Genomic DNA, 22,647 nt, shown 5'->3' with positions numbered 1-22,647 from the left:
CGTAACATAATTGGGGGCTCGTTCCGTCTCTTTTCTCACTTGTTGGTGTGTTGGGGTTGGCGTGTCTTGTTCTGGTTGGCAGTTTTGTTTTTTTGTGTGGGGGTGTGTGTGGGAATGGATTTTTCACTTGAAGGTTTTGTGGAGGCACCTTCATGGGAAAAACTTGACAAATGTAAGAAAGCGGACCTGCTCATTGTGGCTAACTCTTATGATGTGGAAGTGTCTTACAGTGCTCGCAAGGCAGAGTTGAAGGAAACCCTGGCTGAAAAGCTAGTGGGAAAAGGTGTGCTACTACCACGAGGGGATGCGGAAAGCAAGCCAGTGAAAGGGGCAGATGGCACTGCATCTGAAGCGGATGCTAACGCAGTTGATGCGTCTGCTGCTGGCACCGAGGCTGATCGGATTTCTGAATCCAGTGAAGGTACGTCCACTGAGGATCTCCGCCTCACGCTCCACATAAGAGAGGTGGAGACCCGCAACAGGGAGCTGGAAGTGCAAGCTATGCATCTCCGTATCAGGGCTCTTGAGCTTGAAAAGGGCTCAGCTAATGTTTGTCACGAAATTAGACCTGTTAAAAGGGTATTGGCAAGTCCCGTTAACCCCGAGAGCTTCTGAAGTCTCTGCTTTTGTAACTCCAGATCATTTCCTCCAATACACTGTAATGCCCTTCGGGTTGCGAAACGCACCTGCAACGTTTCAACGTCTGATGCAGAAGGTATTGTTTGGAGTGAAAAACTGTGAGGCATACTTGGATGACATTGTCAATTATTCTCCAACGTGGTCAGAACATCTGGAAACGCTTTCTGAGGTGTTCAGACGTTTTTGTGAATCTTCTCTCACATTAAACCTCTCTAAGTGTGAGTTTGGTAAAGCCACCATTACTTATTTGGGGAAACGGGTCGAACAGGGGCAAGTGCGCCCTGTGGCTGCGAAAGTACAGGCCATTGTAGATTTTCCTGTCCCGCAGACAAAAAGAGCTCTGCGTCGTTTTTTAGGAATGGCCGGTTTTTATCGAGGGTTTTGCAGAAATTTTTCTGATGTGGTTAGTCCCCTGACTGATCTTGTTAGCCCTTTAAAGCCTTTTATTTGGTCTCCAGTGTGTCAGGTGGCATTCGAGTCCGCCAAAGCATTGTTGTGCAGTGCACCAGTGCTAGCAGCGCCGAATTTTGAGCGCCCTTTTAAATTAGAAGTTGATGCCAGCTCGTGTGGCGCAGGCGCTGTTCTGTTACAGGAAGATGGTCACGGTGTAGATCATCCCGTCTGTTACTTTTCAAAAAAGTTTAACAGACACCAGACCCATTATAGCACCATCGAAAAAGAGGCTCTTGCCCTACTCCTTGCGTTACAGCATTTTGAGGTCTATGTCGGGTCAAGTGCAGGTGTTTACCGATCACAACCCACTAGTGTTTCTTTCCCAAATGCGCAACTCCAATCAGAGACTTATGCGCTGGTCCTTGTTATTGCAAGATTTTATCTTGGAGATCCATTACACGAAAGGGAAAGAGAATGTGTTCCTTTTTTTATGTTGCGGCTTTGAGCCGGGTCGTAACAGAGGTCTGTTAATACATAGTGAGTGAGAAAGGTGACTGGAAAGGAAAAACTCAATGCATCATGGGAATCCCCCGGCAGCCTACATCTATTGCAGCATAACTAAGGGAGGATTCAGGGTCACCTGGTCCAGCCCTAACTATATGCTTTAGCAAAAAGGAAAGTTTTAAGCCTAATCTTAAAAGTAGAGATAGTGTCTGTCTCCCGAATCCAAACTGGAAGCTGGTTCCACAGAAGAGGGGCCTGAAAACTGAAGGCTCTGCCTCCCATTCTACTTTTAAATACTCTAGGAACAACAAGTAGGCCTGCAGAGCGAGAGCGAAGTGCTCTAATAGGGTGATATGGTACTACAAGGTCATTAAGATAAGATGGGGCCTGATTATTTAAGACCTTGTATGTGAGGAGCAGGATTTTGAATTCAATTCTGGATTTAACAGGAAGCCAATGAAGGGAAGCCAAAACAGGAGAAATCTGCTCTCTCTTTCTAGTCCCTGTCAGTACTCTTGCTGCAGCATTTTCGATTAGCTGAAGGCTTTTCAGTGAGTTTTTTGGACATCCTGATAATAATGAATTGCAGTAGTCCAGCCTGGAAGTAATAAATGCATGAACTAGTTTTTCAGCATCACTCTGAGACAAGATATTTCTCATTTTAGAGATGTTGCACAAATGGAAGAAAGCAGTCTTACATATTTGTTTAATATGTGTGTTGAAGGACATGTCCTGGTCAAAAATGACTCCAAGGTTCCTCACAGCATTGCTGGAGGCCAAGGTAATGCCATCCAGAGTAAGAATCTGCTTAGATACCATATTTCTAACATAAAGCAAAGATCTCCTGATTTAAAAACTAAATTAAATGTTCAACTGATGAAAAGGTTTTCCAATACCGAATCACCAAAGTACTGCCTCTCCTAACCTTCGTTCAGTAACAACAGCTGCAACCAAACATTTTCAAAAGCTGGAGCACAGTCTCTCACATTACTGTGGAGGAATTTTGGCTCACTCTTACTTACATAATGGTTTCAGCAAAACCTTACTGATGGGTTTGCAAACGTGAACTGTTCTTTTCAGGTCCCACCACAGCATCTCAGCGCCATGACTATTCCACTGCAAAATTTATCTTTTATTCCTTTTGAGCCATTCAGAGTTGGACTTAACACTAAAGGGACAAACCTAAAGGCAGAGGCTTGTATGGATTTTCCTGTCAGAGATGTTGGTATGTCAATGAAATCTGCCAACCAGCAACGACTTTTCTAGCACTTTTCTACACAAGCACTCAAATCACTTTATACAACATGGCTCGTTCAGACAAGCACTTTTTTCTAAGGGATTTTTAACATTCACACCTAATGCAACCAACGCCTGGAAAGTCTGCTTGTAAGCTGCTGACTGTCTGAATAATTCAGATTCATAATTCAGATTATGACTTCAAGGTCTTCTGTGTGAGACCAGAATCATGCAACTAATCAATAAATCTGTGCTGTAGGTATAATGTTCCTTTTTTTTGAATTCGAGTTTGCCTTTTGATGTATCTAAAATTTTAGATTATCAGTTTTGTTTTGGATTAATTCTTTAACATGAAGGCTGTTTGAGGTGGGAAAGCTTGAGCATGAGTTCCTAGATGACTTGCCCCGTGCTCTTGAATTTTAGAAAGTCAGCTTCAGTGTCGGTATGTGGAGTCCCAGAGCTGTGTATCTAATAGGGATTACCAAACTGCTGGCACTGTGTCTCTTAGCATGTTTAGATGCAACTTATTTCCTCTTAATAATAATATTTCATTTCCTTTCCTTTCAGGTCACTCAAAGCAAAAGTATCTCAGAGTGCAGAGGTTAACCCTTTAAAACCTGAACCATCAAATAATTGCCAGAAATCTTTAATTTTTAATTTTATGGACTGTTTGTTGAAGCTTTAGACAAAATATATATATATAATATATCAAATTTTAATCTGCATATGTGAGTTTTAATTTGTATCAAATTTGCTACATTAGCCATATTTTTGCAATTTAGTCATTAAAAATGTGTCATGCAATTTATATCATTTTTTGAGGATAAAAAAAGGTCACGCTGATGATATAGAAGTCTCAAAAACTATGATATGAATTAAAAAAAAACAGCTTCAGAGTGACACTGGGTCCCTGACCAAATAACAATAACACATGAACAGTTGTTTACATTGAAAAAAGTCTGTATTATGCATTAGTTGGTTTTTTCTATCATTACTTACTATGGCTTTATAATTATATTTATCAAAAAAGAAAAAAAGATGCTGGAGTAAATTATAAGTGCTTTTCAAATAAAGAGTAGAAATGGAGGCTGCAAAAAAGAAGACAAAAAAACCCACTGAACAAAAGTTTGTGGAAAAAAAGGCTTTTACGATGACCTTGTTACAGATCTAAACTGTGTTGCAATTTAGTTCAACGATTAAAGTTAAAATTCTGGGGAAATTAGGTTATAATGGCTTGAAAAAGACCATTTTTAACATTTCACTTTTCAACCAAAAGGGACATCCACGTAAACAACCATTACCTGAAACAGATTCAGACTAGAAAATAACACTGATGCATGTCTGATGCTTGAGAGGAAAAAGTTTGTAAAGAACCAAAGGTTCAAAACAAAGACTAAAGCCAGAGTGAGCCTTCTTCACTACAGCACTTCACTGATGCAGCCCAGTCCTTTCACACAAAGCAATTTATCCTAATAATGTGATAATACTTGATCCTGGTAGTACTGCCATTTCTGTGGCAAGCAGAAGAACACTTAGAAGAAGTGATAGTGTACTAAAACCTTTTTTTTTTTTCATTTACGCATTTGTTTTTTGTTTTGTATTTGTTTTTTATGATGATGATGATGAAAAATACAGGAGCCACCACAGCTGGAAAACACTAGGGGTAAACTGGTGGAGAAGTGGTTCACTAAAAATTTAGGAGCCAAGTGCCTCAGTCTCACACAGTGGAAGTGGAACGCAATAAAAGATCATTGGAGACTGTTTTTGAAGTTTAACCTTGAGTTTAAAAAAAGCACAGAAACTGAGATATTTTGTCTTGTTTGATAGTAATTACAGGCAACCTGGCAAGTCTAAAAAAATACTATATTCCCACATACCCACAAAACAAAGAGCAGCCATTCTGAGTGTTTCTGGTTTCTGGAGATCACCTAAACAGTCTTCCAGGGGACTTCAATTGCTTCAAATGCATTGCCAGAGAAAGACAAGGACCTGGCTGCAGCGTATAAAATTGCCAGTTGAATTTTGCTGAGGCTACTGTTGATCATATTTTCTCTACTTTGTGAGAGCATTAAAGCACTGAAGCATACCATCTTTCTTTTGGACAAAATTAATTAAAGGAGAACAGAATTCCATCTGGGAAATCTTATAATCCTTCCACATGGCCAGATGGGCCCGGAGAACTGGGAAACAGACCTCTAACACAGGAATTCCTAACTGTGAAGCCCAGTTCTGTAACACCGAAAAGAAAAGGCAGGCAGATGATTAGACATGGAGAATTTCTGGTGTCCATCTTTTGTCAGACTAAAGTGTGGAGAAAATCACATCTGACAGCATTTGCTGGAGAAGAAAGGTTGTCAGCGCTTCTTTACTGGGCAATCAGGAAAGTTTATTCTTGATAAATCGCAGAGACATTACAGACATTTCTTAGAAAATGACCGACAGCGGCTGTGAATATAACCATGAATTCAACAAAGATTTAATCCACTATAAAAGCTCCATTTGTCCTCCTCTTTTTATTTTTGAGCACCTATCTCCTCAAAGGTATCTCAACAATCCAATCGCTTCCATTGGTTGGACTAACACTGTTGTCAAGGTGTTGCCATTGGAATTTCTAAAAGCTCCTCTAAGGAGCGATTAGGGAAAAATCAACACGATTCACAGTTAAGATGATGTCAAATTCAAGATGGAACCCATTTAATCTGATAGAAAATACTTTCAGGATTTTCTCTTGGAGACTGACGCCCATTATTTGACCTCGTTTCAGAGATGCTTTGGTTTACATGTAGTTTGGGAGTTGATCACTTTTTGACAAAAAAGGGGGGCCAGACTTGTTCAAAGGAAACTTCTGACATTCAACGTAATTGGAAAAAAAAAAGAAAACTTATAAAAGTTAAATGAATGTGATCATTGGGCCCACCTGGCATTTCTCTATATGTGCTTATTCAGTCTGCTGGTCTACTGTTTTGTGTGTTTTACTCTGTGCCTACAATCTGGCTGTTTGTGTTTTTTTGCTCTTTGACCTTCAGTGTTTCGGTTCTATATTCCAACAAGCCGATATCAAAGGGGTAGTAGAGAACATGACATTGGTTTTAGTTGTGGAGAATATTGTGAACTTCACTGGATTCATAAAAAAGAGAAGCTGTCAGCTGTTATTATTCCTGAAGGATGCAAGGACACACTTCCAAGTTTGGTGTATATTTTATGGTTGGACCAGTTTTAATTTAATTTAACGCTTCCAGTGTTACATTGGTACAGACAACACATTTGCACTTTTTCACACATGCACATTAATTTTGATGTCCTTTCTTTTTGCTCCTGTTTTTTACCTATTGTTTGTATTCTCACAAAGCACCGTCTGACTTTCTCAAACTAATGTGTATAAACAGACCAGCGCATATTATGCACTGCATGTGTGCTTTGGACTCAGATAATAAGAATAAAAAAGTGTAGGTGCACTGCTGTCTTTGCTATTTTGCTACAGTACAACACCCTGTTGTAATTTGTTGTGCCACCACTTTATCATGTAACTAATTATCACATTTAATGGGATTGTTTTCACTACATTAATTAATGTATCCCCCTGTGAAAAGCACCAACGACCACAGAAAGCATGCAGATCCTCATTTTTTATCATGATGTTTAAGCTTATAACAAATTAAGCCATCATTGCTGCTTTTATAGTATGTTGTTTATATAGTACGCTGTTTTTATAGTAGGTTATTCTTCATTTCAGTACACTACACTGGCTGAAATGTGTCTAGATCATTGTGACAAAGTGGATGAGAAAACAATTTGTCCATATTCTTAGTTAACATTCTTGTTTTGATTTAACCATATTTCACATTTAATCTGCAATAGGCAAACATCTACTATCCCGGGTTTGTTTATGTTTTGCACTTTTACAGATTATATAATATAACATCTTGGTTTAAATCAATTCCTACAAGTTTGTTAAGTTAATATGTTCTTTATTTCAACTGTTAATTTGTATTGTTTAGAACTTACCTTACCTACCTGTCTTCCAGAAACAAAAGGAGGAAATGTAGTTTTACTTCCTGCTTTATAGCTTCTGGGTTCATCTGAGGTCACAGGAAGAGACCAAGTGCAGAAGGGGAAGAACTCTTATAATTTAATAAAGTTGATTTTAGAGGGTTTATGAAGAAGTAGATTTATTGTTATAATATGTATTGATTACACCAGAGTTCATGTTGCCAATAAAGAGGAGTAGTAGAGACTTGAATATAATCATGTTCATCGTATCTACCTACTGAATGGAATAGTCCAGAGGAGAAATTGTTTGATTAAGTGGACTGTTTAAGCAGAAGAACTCAGGTGTTTCAGGAAAAGGTTCGGGTCAGTGTAGCTGTGTGCAGTTTGACCTTAATTTCTGTTGATTTAAGTTTAGTTATGTTTATTTGAACTGAGTTAATTATAGAGTTGGGTTTCTTATTTGTTTCTTTGTAAATATTGTTTGGGTCACAAAATGGTGAATAAATCACTTGCTACACTGGACAGCATCAGTCTCCTGCACTTCTTTGACCGCATAAGTCGAGTCCTACCACAATCATATATGTGTAACTTTATAAATGTCACAGCAATAACTTAATATCTGTTGTGAAATATTATCCCTCTATTACTACCCATGATCCACAGGGTTTAAAAGGTTTCCCAGAAAAGTGAATGAGTGGAGCCTGATGAGCTTCAGTGACCTAAGCGACCTAAATATATCCCCAGTCTTGGCACAAGCTTGTAATAGCTGCCTTGATTAGCTTAAGAGGCGGAAAGGGAGAAGCACAATCATACTTGGCATTTTCTTCATGCAGAAACAAAACCACTGCTCCCTCTTTCTGTACCCTGTGAGTTACCTCTGTATTGTGGGCGAAGGGCACGGTTGTTGGGGCAGTCACGGCCCTGCTTGCTAAAGTTGATATTGGTACGGATGCAGCGTTGAAGCAAAGGCTGGGCGGGCCGGGTGTTGTCGCTCATACTAAGGAATATCTTGTAGGGCTCATTCTGGCTGAGGAGGCGCAGGGAGTGCATCTGTGGGAGACATAAGATCAAATCTTAGTCCAAGAGCTAGCTAAAATGTCCTGAGTTCATCTTCAGCTTCTCTAGTGGCACTATGCTAGTCTATCCACTCATCTTCTGCTTATTTGTAGGTGGTGGGAACAGCTACCTAAGCAGGAACTGCTGCTGCTCCCCAGCAGTCCCCTTCTCAATACTTCACCCCAGACCTTAAACTTGGCCATAGAGAAGAGACAAAAGCTTCATTTTCAAAGAGTGTGGAGAATCATCGCTGGTGATAAGAACTAGTATCAGTGAGGAGTTTCAGTGGAAGCAGTGCCCTAGCTCAAAACATTTAAAAGAAAAAAAAGTGTCCCACATGTTGAAGTGAAAATGCATAGATACATAAAAAAATCACTTTTTAAACCACAAGTTTTTGTCATTAAGCTAAAGATATGATGAATTTGATACAGTTTTCACGTACCTACATCAAAATAAACCTCAAATATTGCTCAGCATATTTAAAAGAATCAGAGGCCAAAAAAAAGAAAAGTGCCAAATAACTTTGGTGCAACAAAGTTGTGAAGCAATCTTGTAGTATTTTTCTGGTGGTGGCAGCTCATTAAATGGTGCAAACACTCAAACCCAGCCACAGGAAGGCCACAAGCCAGTTTATTCCTACTGCTGGTCCCAAACCGGGAATGGGGAGGTTCGCTTCAGGAAGGATCATTCACCCTAAAATCTGTGCACATCATAACGAATTAAATTCTCGTGCAGATCCGGTGCTGCTGGTCTTCAGGATCACCCTCCGGGGTGATTTGTGGCATAAGGAGAGCAGCAAAAGTGAATCCTGAGACCTGGTATGATGAATGATTTGGAGACAGTGGTGCCAACAAAAAGACGGAGCTGGAGGTGGCTAACAAACCAGTGAATGTGACACGTGAGGTAATTTTGCTGTTGTGGGTTTTGTTGCTGTCAGTATTATATATACAGGGTAGGATTATAATGCAGACCAGCCCAAAAAGATTTTTCCCCACACAGAAATAAAATCCTGCATCATAGTTCTGACTGCATGACTTTTATGAAACCATCACTGGAAATGGTATGGTTATAAAGAAAGGGGATGTTATGTGAGAGTTTGTGTGTGTGTCAAAATGAGTCAGGTCTAGCAACAAAAAGCAAGCTTTAATTATGCTGCTAAGAAAAGCCCGAAAGGCTGGCCCAAAAAAACAGGAAACCAAGAATAAAAGGAGGGCAAACTGATGGGGACACAAAATGGCACACAGGGCTGATTGAACACGGAGATGAATAGATGAACACGTCTGCAAAAGCAAACCGCACCAAGGGGGACGAACCAGCACAGGTGTGAAAACACCCTAAGTGTTAGCGTGTCACCTTTTTCCCCTCTCACTGTTGTTCCTTTTCCTGTTTAAGCCAACTTTTCCACAAATCAGCATTCTACCTACGCTAAACATCACTGCCATCAGCCTACATGTGGTAAGAAAGGATGCTTCTGTACCCTTGTCAGTTCCAGCAATCCCGCCTCTCTGTAGTTCCCTATGCAGGACAATCAATCCCACATAACTCATTAGCCAAATCTCCCATAGGTGCTCACTTTCCTAATCACCCTGGAAAAGACCACATGAAAACAAAGCGATCACACAGAACAGCTTGAATCTGCACTGAGCCTTCCCTCTCATGAAAAGACTACAGCAAAAGGTTCCCAGCCAAAGTGATTTCTTGAGTGTAGAGCTCAATGGTTCAAATATTTCTGTTCATGCTTTAATTTTTCACCAGCCTTTTAATGATCAAATTATACATTTAGTGTTTATACTGATTGTATCATTCCCTTGAATCGTATGTTGTTGATATTTTAATCCGAGGCCTACTATTCAGTTCAATTCAATTTAATTCAATGTAATTCAGTCCAATTCAGTTGTATTTATATTGCCCCAAATCACAACAACAGTCGACTCAAGGCGCTTTATATTTCAAGGTAGACCCTACAATAATACATACAGAGAAAAACCCAACAATCATATGACCCTCTATGAGCAGCACTTTGGTGACAGTGGGAAGGAAAAACTCCCTTTTAACAGGAAGAAACCTCCAGCAGAACCAGGCTCAGGGAGGGGCGGGGCCATCTGCTGCAATCGGTTGGGGTGGGTTGTGGTTGGGAGCTGTTACTAAGGTAACAGTGTTGGCTGTGGCACAAAGGTTATTGTTCATGCACTTTTCCACTTCAGTTGTTATTCAGATTTTTTTTTACATACTTCTATGATAATTCTGGTAAAGAATTATCAAAAGGATTTCATAATTTTATTCAAGTTTGCCGGCAGTGCCACTGTCAAAACCACTGGCTTCATCTCTAATTGTTTAAATACGCTATTTGAATGATTAATTAGTAGAATTCATATTTTTGCTGATCTCTCTCAACCTTTTACTCAACAAATTTGGACTTGTCACATTGTCTTTCCCTTTGGGGAGCACTCACTTTGTTTTTTCACTGTCATGGCTCACTGTGTCACCTAATTAAACGGAGCTGCCGTTAATACATTTGTTCTTTCTCTATTGTGTCAAATCAAAACGTCCACTATATTACTAATATGCCTGTTAATCATACAAGAAACACAATCTTCTAGTAGTTGAAGAGCATGAACAATTTTAACAACTGTTCAATAATAAGATTTTGGCTCCTTTAACTCGATGATATTTTTAATACTACCTTAAAATACTTTTTAATACTTTAAATTTTAATTTCACAAATTGGTGCAAAGTAATTAGTTCATTACAGTTTTGCACATACTGATGATTAACAATCTTTGTCCCCAAAGGAGTGGTTGTGTTAAAAAGCCCCCAAACTATAGCTATGCAGGCAGTGCTAAACTACAAAACAAAATGGTCTCAGAGACACTGGATGGGTTCAGATGAAGACTATTATAACACTGAAACAGGAAGAAAGTGTTCTTGGAGGTTTCTGCCGAACATCACATCTTTTTCAACAGCAATCTTCCCCTGTGCTGCCCCTGCACAGACATATCTCTGAGTCCAACATGCTTGCCTCACGCAAGGTTACAAAAATCAGGAGATGCACAATAAGAAAAAAAATGACACAACTTCAGCATGTGTCACCAATCGAGGAGTCACTTTTGCCACAATTCACAATGACAATGAACTGAACTGAGTCAGCTTAAAGGAGTCTCCCCAATTACCCCCTGCAGCCTACACTGAAGCGATGGAAAGGAGTAGGTGCTCACGAATGAAAGCCTGTATGTATTACTGAAGACTGTGCAGAACACGTGTCAAACTCAGCATCCATGAGACAAATCCAGCCTTTTGTAAATTTTAATCCAGCCGCATGTCAGTTTTGGTCCGCTTGGTTGTTACAGCAGTGTGCACGGTGACTGCTCAGCTACTCTTAATATGTTTTTAATGATATTTCCTACACCACCACAAAGTTGTCATGTTCAGGCGTGTGAAACATTCGATTTAAGACCCATAGAGATATGTGAAACGAAAACGTAAAGATTCATTATTATGCTTTACCATCAATGTGTATTTGTTTTTTCCAACCAAATCACTGCCAGTAGTTGTTATGTTGGGCAGACGAATGAGGTTGTTATACACTGTCTGTATGTGAGAGCCTACTTGTAAAACTGTAATCAGGATGCATTATTAAATGTGTGATTCACATTTTCTACTGTGGGCCTTAATGAAACTGAGCGCGAGAGGCGTGATGTGGAAAGATGGATGAGTGGAGAGCGAAGATGGATGGACGGGGGGGGTAAAAATGCATAAGAGAAAAAAAAGGAGAAGATATTGGAGAGAGGGAAAAGAAAAAGCAAGTGAAAATAAAGATAAAAGACAGAGAGATTAAAAGTGGATGACAGGTAAGTGAGAAGACAAGACAGGTGAGTGAGAACAGGGGGATGCAGTAAGAATAAATGGCATATAGTGTGTGGGATTTCACTGATGCATGCAGGCACTTGCTGTGCTGGACTGTAATGTGCTGCACTCTGACACAGAGCTTCTTGGTCTACAGATTGCATATTTGATTTGATCTACAGTATAGAGCAACTATTCTGACCAAGCAGAAAAGGTCAGTGTATTTAATTCATTAAGTTTGACCCTGTAAATCTGAATCATCATTGATTATGACTCAAAGCGCGCACTGTCATAATATATCATTTTTCATGTGATTTGATTTTAATTAATCTCTTGACAAGTCTTGACATTTGTGAGACAAAGAAACAACTTTCCTGATACTATAGGCTTAGACTTCATAGCTAGGGCTGGTTTCATCACCGATGACCTCACAGGTTAAAGTTACTTTTTGTAATTATTGTATGTAATTAAAATTGTTTTACCAAATATTTTTGTTTTGCTGCCCAGCTCTGTAGTATAATGCAAAAAGGAAACAGGTGATCACAGGTGTTGATGTGAGAGTGTCTCTCTCTATTAGCCCTGTGAGCTATTCACAGTCTGTTCAAGGTGACTATCAATGATCCCACAGTTTACAGCTGAGCACCTGGATATAAAGCACTAATCACATACAGTAATTATATTTGTCCCACAGCATTAATAAAAAGCTAACCAAGAAAACATCTCAGCACTGTCAGTAACAGTTGGCTCCATTTATCAGGGTTCATTGCTTTTACCTTACCAGTCTAGCAGAAATGTTGTAACTTGAGTGCCAACACTCTTTCCAGCACTGAAATGATAGTCCTTTTTTTTTCAATTCAATTCAATTTTATTTATACATCGCCACAACAACAGTCGCCTCAAGGTGCTTTATATTGTAAGGTAGATCCTGCAGAGAAAAACCCAACAATCATATGACCCCCTATGAGCAAGCACTTTGGCGACAGTGGGAAGGAAAAACTCCCTTTTAACAGGGAGAAACTTCCGGCAGAACCAGGCTCAGGGAGGGGCGGGGCCATCTGCTGCGACCGGTTGGGGTGGGAGAAGGAGGACAGGATAAAGGTATGCTGTGGAAGAGAGACAGAGATTAATTTTTTACCATTTTCTTTCTCAGCATAGTTTCTCTTTGGGATGTGGTGCTTGTGGTGATACGCGTCACTTTGCAGGTGCCTCAGCCATTATTTGCTTTTATATTAACTAGAATAGCATAAGGCATCCTGGATTCTGCATTGACAAACATCTTGTAGGACAAATTCATTTTGCAATATATCTCATCCCTGGTTTATCTTGCATTCATGTCTCCGTAACAAAACTGATTTTTTTTCTTCTTTTATTATCTGATCAAGAGCAGACGTGGTTGCAAAAGTACCGCTACAGTGAAGCAATGAATAGAAGAATTGGAGTTGTGCAGCTGTTGATTTCATTGCGTACGGACTTTGTGGGCATGAAGTCATGGTGTTTTTTCCGTTACATTGTGTTTACAGCTTTAGTTAATTTTTGAAGGTTTTACTCTGTTTTTAAACAAAAGGATTTTCAATGACTTGAAGGCCTTGTAAAAAAAAAAACAGCACAGTTGAATCGAGCTTTTATTTTAGACCTTAAGATAAAGAAAGTGGATTTGTTTGTTTTCTGTCGTTTCATTACGTTACTGTTACAACAGCCTGCTTTATCTAAATCCACTTAGGGAAAAACAGACGGTTTGAAAATTGCAGGTTATGAAGGTGTAATTTGCAGTTGAGGCATGTTTGTACCCCATGCCAGCAAGAAAATTAGAAATCAAGTTTCTTCCCCGATCAACACAATACAAGTCATTTTTTTCCGCCAGACGCCAGATTCCTGTGCTACACTTTCATACCTGCATCTGTGTCACGTAGACTGGCTTGTTGATGAGTATCCACGTGGATGTCTCATAGCAGGGAGGAATGGTGATGGAGCCCTCGTAGGTGATATAACGTGTGGTGTCGGGGTAGAGGTCAGCTATGTTCAGACCCATCAATAAGAAGGCATCGTCTAGGGAAAAGAGAAAAATGTGTGCAAGTTCGCTTATGTTCTAACCTATTAACAGAGACACCAGTCACCAGAAAAATGTGCATCTTTTAATGCATTCGTCATATTATCACAGTTAAATTAGAACTTTAAAAATACAAGTGCTGATGAGATACCTCTTTACATTTTAATATAAAGACTCATGCTTTTCCAGTTGCATATGTCTATATCAAAACTCCACTATTTTGAATGTGCAAGTGCTTTGAGTACCCAGGTGGTGTATTCATAGCACTCAAAATGCTAAGTGCACACTTGTGTTGGCCATGTAATAGAAAGAGAAGGACCAACAAACAACTTCACCCGGCAGAAGGAGGCTATATGTCAACCTAACATCTGCACATTTTTAGCAGGTATTGTTGGTACAAATAATGTGCTGAGGCATATTTTATGCATGTTAAATTATCAGCTTCACTGTGTGCTCAGATGCACTATAACTCACAAATCTCATATTATATAAATGCAAGTATGACAATCATGGTCCTGCATTGCAAACCTAAGTATGCGGTAGAGTACTACATGAAAGTGAATCAGCAGAAGTATCCATACTCAGACTCCTGGTGTAAAGTTGGAATAAAGTAAGGGTTAGGGTTGGGTAAGAAATGGTTAGGGTAACTCCTCACTACATCATTAAACCCTCACTGAATTTATTAAACACAATAAATAAAGTGTTGACTGGCAAACATGGCCTACAATTGGAGGGTTGCCGCATGGCCCACGCCGACACTTTTTGGGCAGTTCCTCCTACAGCCGGCCAATCTGCAGCAACTGTGTGGTGCTATCATGTCAATATGGATCATACGTTTGAGGAATATTTCCAGCAACGCAATGAACCACATAAAAGGGAATCAAACCCAGCATTGGCAAGATCTAACTAATAAAGAAGCTGGTGAGTGTAAGTCAGTGTAAAACCTTTCTGAAGTGACTGATCCACGATTTCTCTGCTTGCATAGGGTTATTTCAGGACCATTATTAGTTTTTAAAAGAAGTAAAGCAATTGCTGGTCTTTTCTTTCTGAGTTACCTTCAAAGGTTTGTTTTAAAGTATTAGGGTTAGGGTTAAATGAGAATAAGGTTTGGTTTAGGTTATGGACTTTGATGTTAATAGCCAGGGTGGGTAAAAAGCTCAGGAATGCATTTATCAAAGGTTAGGATCGTGGTGTGAATGTACAGCTCAGATCTATCACATGGCCAGATTACCATGCAACTTCTAAGTTTTGGAAAAGCCTTTCTAAGACCATCAGGTTGGCTGAATCGATACTCATACTGTTTCCTTTTCCTTCATTTGCTCAGTTTTTGGGGAGGTATATGACACCATATGTTTGAAAGCATGTCTGCATCCTGTACACAAAATTTTAATGTTTGTTTTTGTCCAAATAACGAAGTGCTTAGTAACTGTGCTTTTTATGAAGTGCTATTCAAATATAGTTGTTGTTCTTATTATCAGTTACATTAGTCACATCTAATTTAAGAACTCACTGCTGGTTCCCACAGGTAGTCCTGAACAGTAACTTGAATTGGATCTTGGTTTAGATTAGTATAACCTATGTTTACGGAGAATAAGGATAAGCATATGGATGTCTTGTGGTTGGTCTGTGTGGTTGTTATCTAGCTCTGCTATGTTTAGCCTCATTAACAGGAAGACAGTTCATCAGAGGACTGTACATCCTCACAGCAGAGGCTGGAAAACAGATTTTTGGCAATATAGCACTGATTCATATGTAATTAATGAAGCGTTCTTTCTGAAGACAGATTTAACTATCAGGGAGTATTGTTATGTAAAACAAGATGTAGACTGATTTTGTAGTGTCAGAATGAACTGTTGTGTAGCAGCTTTAGAGGTTCAAGACAGACTCCTAAGTCCGTCGTGGTGTATTCAGACCAAACAGTAGTGAAGCTTTGCTTCATCTTACTTTCATGAATATAATTAGTGGACCGTTTCCAGACCGTTTCACTTTCACCCAGGACAATGAAAGAACAATTACCTTTACTTACTCCCACCAATAGCTGGAATAAAGAGTGAAGTAAGAGGCTAAACTGAAGTTGAAGCATTTTCAAAATGTACCTCTAGAGTGCAGTGAAAAATATTCGCCTTCCTGATTTTATCACTTTTTGTATATTTACTTAAATGTTTCAGATCACTGTAATGTAAAATGTAAGTATTAGACAAAGATAAATAAATACAAAATGCAGTATTTAAATGTTTATTACATTTATACAGAGAAAGAAGTCCAAACCTACCACCTGTTAAATCATTCACAAACTGTGAATAACCTCTTTTTTTTTGTGGAATAGCCACAGCCAAGCGTTATTGTCAAAACACCTGATGAATCAAGAAATCACTTACACTGAATTTGTCTATCAAAGTGAAGAAAGTTAAAAGATTAAAAAGTAAAACATATTATGCCACAATCTAAAGAAACTGCAGAGAAACAAAGTCATTTGCTGTTTATCTACATATATGTACAAATGTACAAACTGCAATGTAGACTGTGCTCTGCAAAAAGTCCTCAGACATAAACTTCAAATCCAAGATCTGCTTGCAAAAGAAGCAAAAGTCCTAACCACTACATCATTGTGCCACTTGTTTACACTCTGCTCAAAAACTTTGCCTTGGTCTGAACACAGCATAAGATGTGGTGCAAGTAGAATAATGATGACCTAAAATAAAGTGAGGCCCTATGTTTCTGTATATATGGTTATATAGAGACGAAAATTCAAGAAGCAAACATCATAGAAGGTTATATACAGTACATATAAAGATTTCAAGATTTTATTTAGTCCAAGAAGCAGAGGTTTGTAAATGTTCTGAACTGAATTAGCTCATCTAAAGACAAAAAGAATAAGTGTGTATATGTGTGTGTCAGATAAAGACTGTGCATCTTACGTTTGTAGTTAATTCTGGTGATGGTGTCTCTATTGAGCATACGGTTGAGGAAGGCGTTGGAATTTTCAGAGAGCTGAAAAGGAGAATCACAGACCATCACAAACCACACATAATGCTATGAAACATGTAGCAAATGCAAGGTTTTTTTTCTTCCATGCACTATGACTATTTCATTTAGATAATGACAATAAATAATCCACGACTGAGAGGTTTTAAAGCCGTATGTTAGAGAGTACATGGTAAAAGCTCTTCTGCAAGTTTAATTCAATTCAGTGTTACATACATAGATACATACAGAGGGATATACAGTGGGGCAAAAAAGTATTTAGTCAGCCACCGATTGTGCAAGTTCCCCTACTTAAAATGATGACAGAGGTCAGTAATTTGCACCAGAGGTACACTTCAACTGTGAGAGACAGAATGTGAAAAAAAAATCCATGAATTCACATGGTAGGATTTGTAAAGAATTTATTCGTAAATCAGGGTGGAAAATAAGTATTTGGTCACCTCAAACAAGAAAAATCCCTGGCTCTCACAGACCTGTAACGTCATCTGTAAGAAGCTTTTCTGTCCCCCACTCGTTACCTGTATGAATGGCACCTGTTTGACCTCATCATCTGTATAAAAGACACCTGTCCACAGCCTCAACCAGTCAGACTCCAAACTCCGCCATGGCCAAGACCAAAGAGCGTTCGAAGGACACCAGGAAAAGAATTGTAGACCTGCACCACACTGGGAAGAGTGAATCTACAATAGGCAAGCAGCTTGGTGTGAAAAAATCAACTGTGGGAGCAATCATCAGAAAATGGAAGACATACAAGACCACTGATAATCTCCCTCGATCTGGGGCTCCACGCAAGATCTCATCCCGTGGGGTCAAAATGATCATGAGAACGGTGAGCAAAGATCCCAGAACCACACGGGGGGACCTGGTGAATGACCTGCAGAGAGCTGGGACCAAAGTAACAAAGGTCACCATCAGTAACACACTACAACGGCAGGGAATCAAATCCCGCAGTGCTCCGTGTTCCGCTGCTGAAGCCAGTGCATGTCCAGGCCCGTCTGAAGTTTGCCAGAGAGCACATGGATGATACAGCAGAGGATTGGGAGAATGTCATGTGGTCAGATGAAACCAAAGTAGAACTTTTTGGTATAAACTCAACTCGTCGTGTTTGGAGGAAGAAGAATACTGAGTTGCATCCCAAGAACACCATACCTACTGTGAAGCATGGCGGTGGAAACATCATGCTATGGGGCTGTTTTTCTGCCAAGGGGACAGGACGACTGATCCGTGTTAAGGACAGAATGAATGGGGCCAAGTATCGTGAGATTTTGAGCCAAAACCTCCTTCCATCAGTGAGAACTTTGAAGATGAAACGAGGCTGGGTCTTCCAACATGACAATGATCCAAAACACACCGCCCGGGCAACAAAGGAGTGGCTCCGTAAGAAGCATTTGAAAGTCCTGGAGTGGCCTAGCCAGTCTCCAGACCTCAACCCCATAGAAAATCTGTGGCGGGAGTTGAAAGTCCGTGTTGCTCGGCGACAGCCCCAAAACATCACTGCTCTTGAGAAGATCTGCATGGAGGAATGGGCCAAAATACCAGCTACTGTGTGTGCAAACCTGGTAAAGACCTATAGTAAACGTTTGACCTCTGTTATTGCCAACAAAGGTTATGTTACAAAGTATTGAGTTGTATTTTTGTTATTGACCAAATACTTATTTTCCACCCTGATTTACGAATAAATTATTTACAAATCCTACCATGTGAATTCATGGATTTTTTTTTTCACATTCTGTCTCTCACAGTTACACTCAACACCATTAAATCAAAACAGCCATCTTTCACCTGTGTGATGTCACTGGAAAAGAAGTGGATGAAGATGCAAAGAAACACTCTTGGTTGTTTTGTTTTTTCAGAACTTCATGATGCATCCCATCAGATTGTATCAGGTATAAAATACTACATATGACAAACTAATCTGTCGTTATGACAGCAGCTGCAAACCAAGTGGTTAGCTAGCACAGAATAAAACAAAAAGGAAAGTTGAAAGCAGATTTCAACTGAGCAGTCAGACACTCAGTGAGTTGCCATGTTTAAGCCTGTGAAAGAAGCTGGAACAGACTTGCATAAATGTGTGCAACAACCAAATTAAAGATTTATTACTTTGCTTTTACATCAGGACACATCTCGTGTTATTATGTGCACCGTACTAGTAGGAGCTGTCAGGCTGGAAGAAGCTGTTGTGAGCCGGCTGAATGGAATGCATCTTGTAGAACAGTCAGAATACATTATTCTGCATGACTAATGTTAACACACAAACACACATACACACACACACACACACACTTTCAATTAAGTTAAAGCATGTCAATAAACTCTATACTGTATATCTGGCTCTTAATGAGATTCTCTCTGTGTGGCCCTTAGTGAAACTGAGTTTATCACCCCTGCACTATACCTCTGTATCAGGCTGTTTTTTGTACGAGTCTTGGGGTGTCTGAGACCAGCATTAATTGCTTTTTTACTCTATTGCCCTGTATTCCCAGAAGAACAAGCAGACCTTTATGAAGATGGAAACAACAGCAATTCCATGAGGGCTCTTAGCTGCCTCGCTGTAGTTGGTATACAGATCTTGATTATAATGGATCAGCTGGACCTGAAAGGAAAAAACAAATTTACAGCAATTTATAGAATATTTCTAGCAAAGATGCAGCTTTTACAGCTTAAATTTCACCATAAGACAAGAAAAAAAAGACCTTTTTTTCATACTTTCCTTTTTTGACGAAGGTGCTTGACTGACTGAAGGAAGGGAAAAGAAGTCTGAGGTTTGTAGCATTAGCAACAGCCTTCTAACATGTATGTTTTGGAAAACTTTTAATTTGACAGAGGACATGGTAGGACATGGATGACTGAGAACCTTCACAGACGTACTGACAGAGGACGTTAAAGTATAATGATCATGCCACTAGTCTTCAAAAGTCAGGGCTATCTAGTCAATTTTCACAAACTTTTAAATGCATTTATAACAAGGAAGAAACAAACACAAAAAAAAGAGGGAAAGCGCTGTGCAATAAATTAAGCAGACATATTTATTTCCTAAAACAAAAGAGGTATATCTATCAAGGTCTCCTGGGAGCAGAGTGAAAAATGAGAAGCAAAGAATGCGTCATAACATTTATTTAATTTTATTAGGAAAATAGCATATCCAAGCTACAACTTACAGTACACGTTGTGATTTTACTAAAGTTTCAAAGCTTGCTGGAGAATTTTTCAGTTAGTGTTTTTCTGCTGTCTGATAACGATGCAGCTTGCTAACCTGGCTTGCAAGACTCTAAAAACCAACAGTTTCAACAAAGATGCTATTATCAAAAAATAATAATTTAAAAAATGACAGCAATGCCCATGTTTTATGCAATCTATGCTTCCTTTCCTTTTTAATTCCAGTTTTGATGTAATTCCTCAAGAGGCTCTTGGGTTGGTCCAAATGTCTGAAAAAACTACAAAGAAAGGAGATGTGTGTCCACTCAGCCACCCTATAAAAGCCATTTGACCGCATGTATTTGTGCTGCCATTTATTTGACCCTGACCCGAAAATAATGATCAAAAGTGAAGACTGGAACATAAGCTGACTTATAAATCAAGAACTGCGCCTTCAGGCTGAGCTCCAGTTCAATCCCCAGTTAATACTGCCTGACCGATTCGATTTTTGACTCACAAACAAGAATCGGAAAAACTTTTTTCTTTTAAAAAGTATCTGGGGGTGTGTTACTCTTCACTCCTAAGGCAGAGTAAGCAGCTTCTAAATTATGATCAAAACTCGATATCGATATGCTTTAAAAGTATATCAATATATGTAACTCTGACAAGTTAATGGAAAGCACTTCAAATCACGACCTCCACAGTTACACCTTCCCTCCGATAAACCATAGGGAACAACATCAGATTGTATAAGCGATGAACTAAATTCATTTTAACCAAATAGAAAGACAAAGAAATTACTCATCTTCTTTGTTTATTTTAAAATAATGCTTTTGTTGTTTTTCAACATTTAATTCAAAAGTTTAGCATTTGAAATTCTTTTTTGGAATTCTGAATTTCTGAAATAATAAATCAAATAAAATCAGTCATATTATCCAAGCTTATAAGAACTCCTGTTAAATTCAATTTTTCAGTTATAGTAGAGGAACTTAAAGGTCTTTGGAAAATTGCATCAAATATTTATAGAATTCTACCAACACAGAAACTCATTTTCTCTTTCTCTCTACTTTAAAATGGCCAGAAGACCTTTCTAATGGTACCGATGCTAACTTCTTAACTCAAATTTGCATTAACATCTCTTCAACATACAGTTACATTTTATACAGTTTACGAGTTCTAGATAGAACACACTACACAGGCACAGTGTTGGGGAGTAACAGAATACATGTACCGCCGTTACGTATTTAAAATACAAAATATGAGTAACTGTATTCCGTTACAGTTACCGTTTAAAAAGGTGGTATTTAGAATACAGTTACTTTGTTGAAATAAATGGATTACACGGCGGTACTTCCCTGTTTCATATTGTGGCGGGTCAGGACTGTTTGGGTTTTGTTTGACAGCTACGTTCTGTTGTTCCAGGTGGCAGCGTTACGGTTGCCATGGTTACAAGGTGACGCTCTCTCTCTGCGTGTTTCCTGGGTGAGAGAGGCCTTTTTGTTGTTGTTGTGCTAAGCTAATAGGCAGAATGCTACAGGTATAGCTCTAAAGAATGTAGCATCATAGGCAGTGTAGTCCGTGCTGCAGGGAGAATGGACTGCCATACACGTTATGTGTCTGTGAGCGAGGGAGGGAGAAAAAGGAAAAGTACGAGCTGTCATCGAGCAAAAACGGGAGCTGGAAGCATGTAAATATAATAATAACCACTGCAGCCAAGAAGAGAGCCTGACGAGCCCAGTTGTAAGTAAGCTATTAAGACTCGACTGTACACCGTGTTCGTGTTTTCCTCCAAAAACAATAATTTCCGTTGGAGCAGCCTTTCAACGCCTCTCTCTGTCTCTCGCTAGCAAAGTGACCCAGACAACAACGTAAAGCTAGTTTTCGGCTACGAGCCCGACACAGAACCCACCGTATTAGCCAGAGGTCCCTTTACTACGGTTCGGAGCCGCGGACCTTCAGTAACAGTAATAAATCACAGCAATAGTACATTCATGTAGTTGTAAACAGCATGATAATATATTAAGTAATCCAAAGTATTCAGAATACGTTACTCTCATTGAGTAACGTAACGGAATACGTTACAGAATACATTTTGGGGCATGTATTCTGTATTCTGTAATGGAATACATTTTAAAAGTAACCTTCCCAACACTACACAGGCAATAGATGACATATTGGTGAATTAAACAAATCTACACACTGCTTTCAGTACACCCCTGACAAGTACTGGCATGTTATTTGTCACTGTTTAAGATCACCTTTCGCACTTATTGGGCTGCTGCATCCCCACAACTCTGCATCTCAGGTGACTTATTATCCGTCCAATTCCAAGCTTCGTCTGCTTCGGTTCTCCTTACAGTTCAAGTATTGCCGTGAATGTTTTTTTTTAAACAAACGAGGCATGATCATTAGTTATCGATAAATGTTGCCTGATTCTTAGTGCCAATGAGAAACAATTATCATTCATTTTTAATAGCATCTCTAATTTCATTGTTACTATTATTGTATAATTATTATTGCAAGTAAAATTTACATGTTCTTGTCATCATCAGTATTAGTATATCCTAATCCTTCTATTTGCCATCTTCGCACTACATGAATATTGTGTATTGACTACTAAAACCTGTTGTTCGTAGATTGTATAAACACTGGCTTGTCTCCTGAACAGTACTTACAGTTATTTAGAAAGAATAGTAGTAGCTCTTTTGCTCTTTTGATTTAATTTTGATTTAGTGAGTGAGATTACTGATTCTTCCAGAACATCTCTGACAGAAGTGAAATCACAAATAAAATTTGCATAACAAAACCGAGAAGTGTCT

The 22,647-nt window shown here is 39.1% G+C and overlaps 1 protein-coding gene across 2 annotated transcripts in view; it reads right to left on the bottom strand.

Annotated features, from left to right (window-relative positions):
- Positions 1-22,647, bottom strand: part of LOC102793715 (carbonic anhydrase-related protein 10-like) — a 148,223-nt gene that overhangs the window by 8,872 nt on the left and 116,704 nt on the right. The window contains exons 5-8 of one of the 2 annotated variants that reach the window (XM_006806209.2): positions 19,191-19,286; positions 16,627-16,699; positions 13,553-13,707; positions 7,638-7,812 (exon numbers count right to left, since the gene is read on the bottom strand). In XM_006806209.2, coding sequence (XP_006806272.2) covers positions 7,638-7,812; positions 13,553-13,707; positions 16,627-16,699; positions 19,191-19,286 — 499 coding nt within the window. Of the gene's footprint in view, positions 1-7,587; positions 7,813-13,552; positions 13,708-16,626; positions 16,700-19,190; positions 19,287-22,647 lie in introns of those variants that run through there. The other variant, XM_087837342.1, reaches the window with a different exon arrangement.

Source organism: Neolamprologus brichardi, unplaced genomic scaffold, assembly GCF_056152115.1.
Source record: "Neolamprologus brichardi isolate AB-2024 unplaced genomic scaffold, ASM5615211v1 NODE_ptg000031l+_length_7269946_cov_1, whole genome shotgun sequence".
Lineage (NCBI taxonomy): Eukaryota > Metazoa > Chordata > Actinopteri > Cichliformes > Cichlidae > Neolamprologus > Neolamprologus brichardi.
Note: the sequence above shows the minus strand (reverse complement) of the source record. Positions and strands in the feature narration are given on the sequence as shown.